Source organism: Malus domestica, chromosome 15, assembly GCF_042453785.1.
Source record: "Malus domestica chromosome 15, GDT2T_hap1".
NCBI lineage: Eukaryota > Viridiplantae > Streptophyta > Magnoliopsida > Rosales > Rosaceae > Malus > Malus domestica.
Genome location: NC_091675.1, coordinates 42,743,277 through 42,751,392, shown reverse-complemented (window position 1 = coordinate 42,751,392; position 8,116 = coordinate 42,743,277). Strand labels below are relative to the sequence as shown.

The window sequence follows — 8,116 nt, the reverse complement described above, 5'->3', positions numbered from 1 at the left end:
ACAAATTTACGCCCAGCTCTAGTTTGACATTCGATACCTGCGGAAGAATTTCATATTGTCATATGTTTTTCAATGTCGCAGAGTTTGCTTAAAAACCAAACAGCTGTTAGTGTAGTGGTATTTCTCCACTTTCGTTTAAAACTGTCCCAAGGTTAGATCCACTTTTCGCTCGGATAAAAAGAAGAAAAAAAGTTGCTTAAAAGTGTTGGTCTGTGAAAGATTTTAGTAAACTTCGGGACAATGTTTTGCATTTTTCTTGCTGCTTGTGGTAGTTCTGAAAAAACCTTGGTTCTGCACGTAAATACGCAATTGAGAGAGACAAACCTTGTTCTTGCTGCTGTTACATATTTTCTGTAATTGCTGTTCAGGGAGGTCGAAGATTTTGCTCGAAGGTACGTTAAAACCAGACTGGCATGTAAAGATGCAGGAGATCCTATCTTTGGGTCAGGAAAGGATACATAATACTCTTGTCACATGAGTAAATCTGTGCTAAGATATTTTCGTTACTTTCTTTTGGTTAGTTTAAGGTTACAAATGCTTTATTTGTGTATATGTATGAGCTTTACATGTTTCTCCTTTCAACTAGCTTCTGAACCTAATGACATGCCATGTTCTTTAAGACCAATGGTGGAGGGCAAGTGCTAATCATGGCGGGTCTGTAAAACTTACCTAGGCAACCCGAAATGAAATTGTTACTCCCCATTCCTCTTTACTATATGATATCCATAAAAAGAAATAGTTGGGGAACGAAAGTTGTGGAATTGGTACCAGGAGGAATATCTTGTATATAAAAATTATAATATGCTGGATTGACTAGTCAAGCCCACTAGTCAACTAAGATAGATTTGTTAGTCAATAAATCTAAGATTCAAACACCAATTTCAGTTTCCAAAAAACTATCCTAGCCAAGAAGGCTGAAGTTCTTCGCAAGTTATTAATATGTCAAGTGAGCATAACAGTGAACACAAAGCATTTAGATGTTCAACAGATATATGTACCATGTATGTGTGTGTGGGATGTGACATAGTAAACATAACTTGAATACAATAAACATAACTTGAACACGATATTTTTGGCAGTAAAAACTCACAACAACAACAACAATAAAGCCTTTTCCCTAAGCCTGGGCACGGTTCGGTACGGTTCGGTACCGAGGTAGTACCGAAACCGAACCTATAACAAACTTTCGGTACGGTTCGGTACGGTATGACTGGTTGTACCGATGTAGTACCGAACCTAATAGGTTCGGTTCGGTTCGGTATAAGTATGGGTTCGGTTCGGTTCTGGGCCTATGAGGAACAAGGCCTATTTTTCAATTATGCATCATCTTCTAAGGTGATAATACCATCACCTCTCATCCAATTATGCATGCAAATTAAGGCCTCCACCGATTTAGGAGTTAAAGAACTCCTAAAATCCGAAATTACTCTTCCCCCGGTACTAAAAGCACTCTCTGAAGCCACGGTAGATGCTTGAATAGCAAATATGTCTTTTGCAATGGCCGCCAATATAGGATACTTGCAACCATTGGTCTTCCACCATGAAAGAATTTTAAAAGCACCCTTGGTTTCTTTGTCCACCTTCTCCAAAGGATCCAACAAATATGAATCCACCTCATCTCCCACCACTTGCTCCTCACTCTCTTCTACAAAATCAATCCAATCATCTACACAATCATCTTCAAAGGATTCAACAACATGTGAAGTAGAAGAAGGCTCTCGAGGAGGTGTGGGGACCTTCATATGCTTCCCCCCATCAACCCTTGGGGCATATTCTTTGTAAAGAGCATCCAACACATCTCTTATCTCCTTAGTTTTCAAATGAACATCAACTTCTAATAATTGCTTTTTAAGGAGATGAGTGACATGCCTTAACTTGAACCTTGGATCTAAAATAAGAGCAACCACTAGCAAATTGTTCAATTGAAGATAAGAACCAAAATATTTGTCATACTTTGCTCTCATGTCGGTTGCCATTTGCTTCAAAAGTACCTCTATTGGTGAACCGGTTTGCACATTGGGTGGGGGAACCAAATTCTTGATAGCCGTCTCTATTTTGATAACATCATGGAGAGCGGTATGAGCCGTGGGGATCAAAGAATGACTCACCCGCAATGTCACCTCATAAAAAACCCGCAAAAACCGAACAAACACCTCCGCCTTTTCCCAATCTTCTCCGGTTGGTGGTCCAACCCTTCTTTGACCTTTAATAGCAACTATTCCATCTTCATCCTTTTCTTCTTCAAATTCTTTGAAGTACACACTAAAAAGAGTATCACTTTCCTCCCCCATCCTAGCAAAGGCCTTCTTAAACTTTATGGCTACTTCCAACATATGAAATGTGGAATTCCATCTTGTGGGGCAATCTAAGCAAACACTTGCTTTACATGTTAACTTATCCATAAACACGGCTTGCTTGAAATACTCTAACCTTTGTGGAGAGCTCCTCACAAATCTCACACAATTTCTTATGACTAAGCCCCAGTTTGGTAGGGCTGTGCTTAAAAAAAAAGCTAGGGTGAAAAAAAGCCAGAGGGATTTGAGGCGTTTGGTAAATTTTTCAAAAGCAGCTTTGTTTTAAAGCTGAGGGTGAAAAGAAGCCTAAAACAGGAAGCTGCTATTTGCAGCTTCCCAAAAACAGCTGCGGCTTCCCAAACCAAAAACACGGGTGAACAGTGTAGGTTTAATGAATTTTTCAATAATCCAAAATTGCCCTCCTTCCTTATACAGTCTCTCCTTTCCGCCTCTCTCTCCTTCTCGCCTTCTTTTCCTCTTTTCTTTCCTTCAGTCTACTCTCCTCTCTCATACCCGAACCAAGAAACCAGATCTCTCTCGTTCTCTCGTTCCAAAACCAGCGTTCTCCCTTGTTCTCTCGTTCTCCAGGTTCGTTTGGTAAGTTTCTCTTGTAAATTTTATTTATTTATTTGTTTGGATTTTTAACTTTGGGGATGGGAGAGGGAAAAAAGGGTGGGAAGAGCCCAGGGATGAAGGAGCTCGACTGCATGGAAAATGTAGGCACAAATCGGGCTTGCTTCTGTTGCGTTTGACGCCTCTAGGAGGGTGATCATGTTGCGTACACTTTCTTCGTTGTGGACACAGCAAAGGATTTGAAATGTTTCCGAGTTGCTTGCCAGTAATGATTGGGTGTCGGGAAAAACAATTGGGGATGGAGGGTGGGGAAAAATTAATTGGGGAAGGTGATATGGTTTGTGGAAAAAAAATAATTGGGAAAAAAATAATTGGGGAAAAATTAGGGTTTGTGGAGGAAACAAGAAAAATTGAGAAGGTTTGCTTCTGATTTGGGTTTAGGTAAAGGATAGTTTTTTATAAAGCTTTGCTCTGGTTCTAATCTATGAACTGTGCTTCTGATTTGTCATCCCTTTGTCAGTGTTCGTATTGTATCTCTCTGGAAGGAAGTGGGTTTTTGAGGACGTCGCTGAGGCTGTACTCGAACAGGTGGATTATTTTTTTCTTGGTACAAAATTCGGTTTTCATGTTTTTGATAAATCTGTTTTGTGATTGCATTTAAATGGTATTTGGTTTATTAGACAGATTAATGACAAAACATTAGACAGATTAATGACAGAACAGAGCAACTACAAAGTCTGTTCTGGTGTTTGTTGGTTAGGATTAGATAAAGCAAAAGTCTTCTTTCAATTAGAAAATGCATTTTAGAATAAAGCAAAAGTCTGACTCTATGTAATTAAAATGACTAATGCTCTAATCACACATACTTCTCACATCCACTAAATCAATTTAGCCTTCCATAAAAGGTTATACAAGTGCAGAGCTTAAAACACATCAAATTTATAAACAAAGCAATATATATTTATGTATGATCAGGGTTCTGTTTGATTGAAGCATTTATGTCAATGTTTTCTTCCATTTTCCCAGTTTGTTGGTTTGTAATCTCTCTTTGGAAGGAATTGAACTCCCCAGTGTGGTGTGGTGTGGTGTGATTAGATAACATGAGAATTGTTAGATGTTTAAAGAATCAACAAAATTAGCATTGTTTTCTATTCTCTAACCTTGTATGCATAGTAAAGCCACTCCGCTTGAAAATTACTTGTAAGGAACTGGCGACTAATTTTGAGTTCCACTCTGTCTACTCACTTAAATGTGTGTTGTTGTTGGATCTGCATTTTTGCATATCCATTTTTAATCCTCTCTATCTGTTGATGCTTGCCAGTACACTGCTATTAATCCTCCATCTCATGTTGCATTTTCAGACTGTGCTTCCTCCCGTCTATTAATCTTCACCGCCACGGTTTCATCTTCTCCGTCTTGCTCTAGGTATTGTTCGTTCCTATTGTATTGTATTTATGGTTTTCGTTAATATTTAATTGTTTCCTGGAAAGAGAAAGAATAATTGAAAATACTTCGATTGTTAATTTTGGAAACTTGCAAATAAATTTTTGATTTTGTTGTGATTACTAGTATTAATTGAAATCAATGCTTTTGTATGTGGTTTATTTGCTTTTGCTTCTTGGTTTATTTGTTTAATTGTTTGTTTGGTTTCTTACTTCGAATTTACGGATTTACGGATTTGTTTTTAAGGTGTTATGGGCTGATGATTATTATAGGATGCTGCTTGTTTTTGGGTTGGTAGCTGTCTAGCATCATCATCTTTTGATGTATTAATTACTACGGGACTGGAAGGCTCGTTTGATTTATTAGGTTGCTAGTTTTGTAGTTTAACAGTGGAGTACTAATAGCATGAACTTTGCCATTCTTCCGGGCGTGGGGGGTGTCAAAGTCAGGTGGGTTGGTAGGGTTTCTGTATTGTCTGTTGTAAATTTTTTGAAGCAGATCAACATATTACTTTCTTTTTTCCTAGTCATTATTAATAAAGCATCATATTTCAAGTCATTACAAAATCTAACCATATGAATAATTTGATACAATTTTAATTGTTAGTTAAAAGTACAAACGCCTTTCCATTCCTAATAGCACCAAGACAATTAATACAATTTTGTGTATTTCTTATTAGTTGGTGTTAGTGTGTATCTCTGATATGTTGTGATGTATTATTCTGATGTATTAATTACTTTCAATTTCCCCACAGAAATATGGCATAAAACAATAAAAAGAGGTTTATGTTTCTCATAGGCTTTTATATATAAGTATGAAACCATAAGCAAGAAATATTTTTCAGAAATTTTTCATTTGTTCTTGTTTTAATATATAAATATATATGTATATATACAATTCAGTAGTTGGTATCGATGGCAAAGAAGGGGGCATCTTCATCAAATCCTGTGGCTACATGGAATGCCCACAATATATCTATATTTTGTGATGTTTGCATCAAGGAGGTTGAGGCCGGACATCGTCCGGGCACTCACTTTGACAAAGATGGATATGCAAATATTATAGCTAACTTCAAGGCAGAGACAGGGCATGATTATGATAGAAAACAACTAAAAAATAAGTGGGATGCACTTAAAATTGAGTGGAAGTTGTGGAAAGAGCTAATTGGTAAAGAAACTGGCCTAGGGTGGAATTCGAGCAAGGGCACCGTTGATGCCTCTGAGGAGTGGTGGAATAATAAAATTCAGGTTTGTGTATTTATCTTTGAATATGTATTATGATATCATGGAATATGTATTAACCATATTCTTTGTTTACTTGTAGATAAACAAAGAATATGGAAAATTGCGGAAAAAAGGCATTAGTCCTGAGATGGAGGATAAGTTAGATAGGATGTTCTCGAACACAGTTGCTACCGGTGAACATGCTTGGGCACCTTCATCTGGAGTACTACCACCAGAGTCAAGAGATGAATCTATAGGGCAAATTGATTTAGATGATGAGGAAGAAAGTGAGACCATGCAGGATCTAAGGCAAGCTACTAGGAAGGGGAAAAAAAGAGCGACCAACCAAGGAGATTTTCAAAAGAAGAAGGTTGATAAGAAGGGGAAAAAAATTGGAGGTGCTGCAAAACTTTCTGGTCAAATTGACCGTCTTGTTGAAGTTTATGAAAGTATGAGTTCTGCAAACTCATTGATGAGGCCGCCGCATATAGGCTGTAGTATTGCGGAAGCGATAGCATCTGTTGCACAATTGCCTGGTTGTGAGCCACCTAGCGAGTTATGGTTGTTTGCTACATGTTTATTTTGTAGTGCAGAGAAGCGAGAGGTGTTTGCCACTATGACTGATCCTGAAGTGCAGCTGACTTGGTTGAAATATATGTTCAACAAACAACAATAGAGAGCTAAAACTATGAATTATGACTATTTGTGGTTTGTACTTTGCATTAGGATTATGTGTTGAATGTTGCTTGTTGCTTGTATTTTGTGTTTATTGAATGTTGGATTATATGTTGAATGTTAGATTATGATTTCTTATTAAACGTTGGATTATTCTTGAATGTCGGATTATGACTTCTTAGTGATTGTTGGATTATGACGTATGGAATGTTCAATTATGTGTTAGGTTACAGGTGTATATTCAATATGAACACTTATGATGAAGATGTTGAGGAGTTGGAGGATGGTCTAATTATATGCACTATAGCGACAGCTGTCGAAACATATTACTCAAAATATATCCACAAAACTCCGTGTATGAATTCTTCCCAAACAGGTAATATGTGGTTGATGGAAGTACTACAAGGAAATCATGTGCGATGCTATAGAATGTTTAGGATGAACAAAGATGTCTTTTATAGATTATCCAATGACTTGCAAACTAATTATGGATTGAAAGGTTCACGGAGAATGAGTGCTACTGAAATATTAGCAATGTTCTTGCATATGTTGGGATATGGTGTGAAAAATAGATTAGCGCAAGAGAGATTTCAACATTCTGGTGAGACTATTAGTAGATATTTTGGTGCTATGTTGGATATCGTATGTAAGATGGCAATAGATATTATCAAACCGATGGATTCGGAGTTTCGTGGCATTCCCCAAGAAATAAGGAGAGATACAAGATACATGCCTTATTTTAAGGTAAATTTTGACTCGTCTTCTAACTTATTTGCAAACTATAAGTGTAGGTTGACGGTTTTTTTCAATGTTATTATTTTTAGGATTGTATTGGTGCCATAGATGGAGTACATGTTGAGGCTTCAATACCACCTCCGGATCAAGTTCCATACATTGGTAGGAAAGGAATACCAACTCAAAATGTTATGGCTGCATGTAATTTTGACATGCAATTCACATTTGCTTGTGCTGGATGGGAAGGCACTGCACATGATACAAGGGTTTTTCTATCCGTGCTACGAAATCCAATTTTAAACTTTCCTAAGCCTCCAAATGGTAATCTTCATACTTATATTATAACATTTTACATACTTGCTTTGTATAATTAATACAATACAAAACAAAATTTTCAATTGTCAGGAAAATATTACTTGGTAGATGCGGGATACCCACAAATGAGAGGTTATTTGGGACCATATAAAGGTGAAAGATATCATCTCCCAGACTTTCGTAGGGGTGCCGAACCAACGGGTCATAAAGAGGTATTCAACCACACACATTCTTCTCTTAGGAGCATCATTGAACGAACTTTTGGGGTATGGAAGAAAAAATGGTCAATTTTAAGGGATATGCCTAATTACCCGTTCAATAAGCAAGTGAAGATTGTCATTGCTACAATGGCTCTTCATAACTACATACGGAGGTATTCTGAACGTGATCGTCATTTTGATGACCCCAGAGACTATTGTGAAGAGAGCGATAGTAGTGATGATGATGATGAAGAATATCGAAATTATGAAGTTGAAGGATCAAATGAGATAGAGGCATTAAGAAATAGAATAGCGGCAAGTTTGATGAATGCATCTAATTAGACTACTTTCAAGTACATTAACAATATTGTACTAATGAATTCTAGCTATTCAGTCTAAAATATTTCAATTGAAATAGTTTGTCATACTAATTAATATTTAAGATAAAGTTTATAAATATTTTTCTTTTAAAAATAAAGTATATTTAATAATTTATCTTTATTTGTTAAGAAAATTAAATTAATAGCACATCTAGTATTATACCCTTTTGGTCATTTCACACAGCCACAGCTGTTTTACATAAAAGTTTACCAAACACTATCATACTGCTTTTTTTTCAAAAGCACTTTTACAAAAAAGTTTACCAAACACTCTGCTG

The 8,116-nt window shown here is 36.7% G+C and overlaps 2 protein-coding genes across 5 annotated transcripts; one reads left to right on the top strand and one right to left on the bottom strand.

The window, feature by feature from the left end:
* Positions 1-1,316: 1,316 nt before the first annotated feature.
* On the bottom strand, positions 1,317-2,291 carry LOC139191943 (zinc finger BED domain-containing protein RICESLEEPER 2-like). The gene has a single exon (XM_070812979.1). It carries the CDS (start codon positions 2,289-2,291, stop codon positions 1,317-1,319), a length of 975 nt encoding a protein of 324 aa, XP_070669080.1.
* Positions 2,292-2,490: 199 nt separating this feature from the next.
* On the top strand, positions 2,491-7,915 carry LOC103409541 (L10-interacting MYB domain-containing protein-like). 4 transcript variants are annotated; one of them, XM_070813092.1, is made up of 6 exons: positions 2,564-2,882; positions 3,388-3,455; positions 4,229-4,292; positions 6,435-6,952; positions 7,033-7,264; positions 7,349-7,915. In XM_070813092.1, exons 4-6 carry the CDS (start codon positions 6,455-6,457, stop codon positions 7,798-7,800), a joined length of 1,182 nt encoding a protein of 393 aa, XP_070669193.1. In that variant the 5' UTR covers positions 2,564-2,882; positions 3,388-3,455; positions 4,229-4,292; positions 6,435-6,454; the 3' UTR covers positions 7,801-7,915. The 4 variants fall into 4 exon arrangements, with proteins under 4 accessions (XP_070669195.1, XP_070669194.1, XP_070669193.1 ...); XM_070813091.1 differs by having other exon boundaries at positions 2,564-2,891; XM_070813094.1 differs by lacking the exons at positions 6,435-6,952; positions 7,033-7,264; positions 7,349-7,915 and adding exons at positions 5,216-5,557; positions 5,634-6,324 and having other exon boundaries at positions 2,491-2,891.
* The last annotated feature ends 201 nt before the right edge of the window (positions 7,916-8,116 follow it).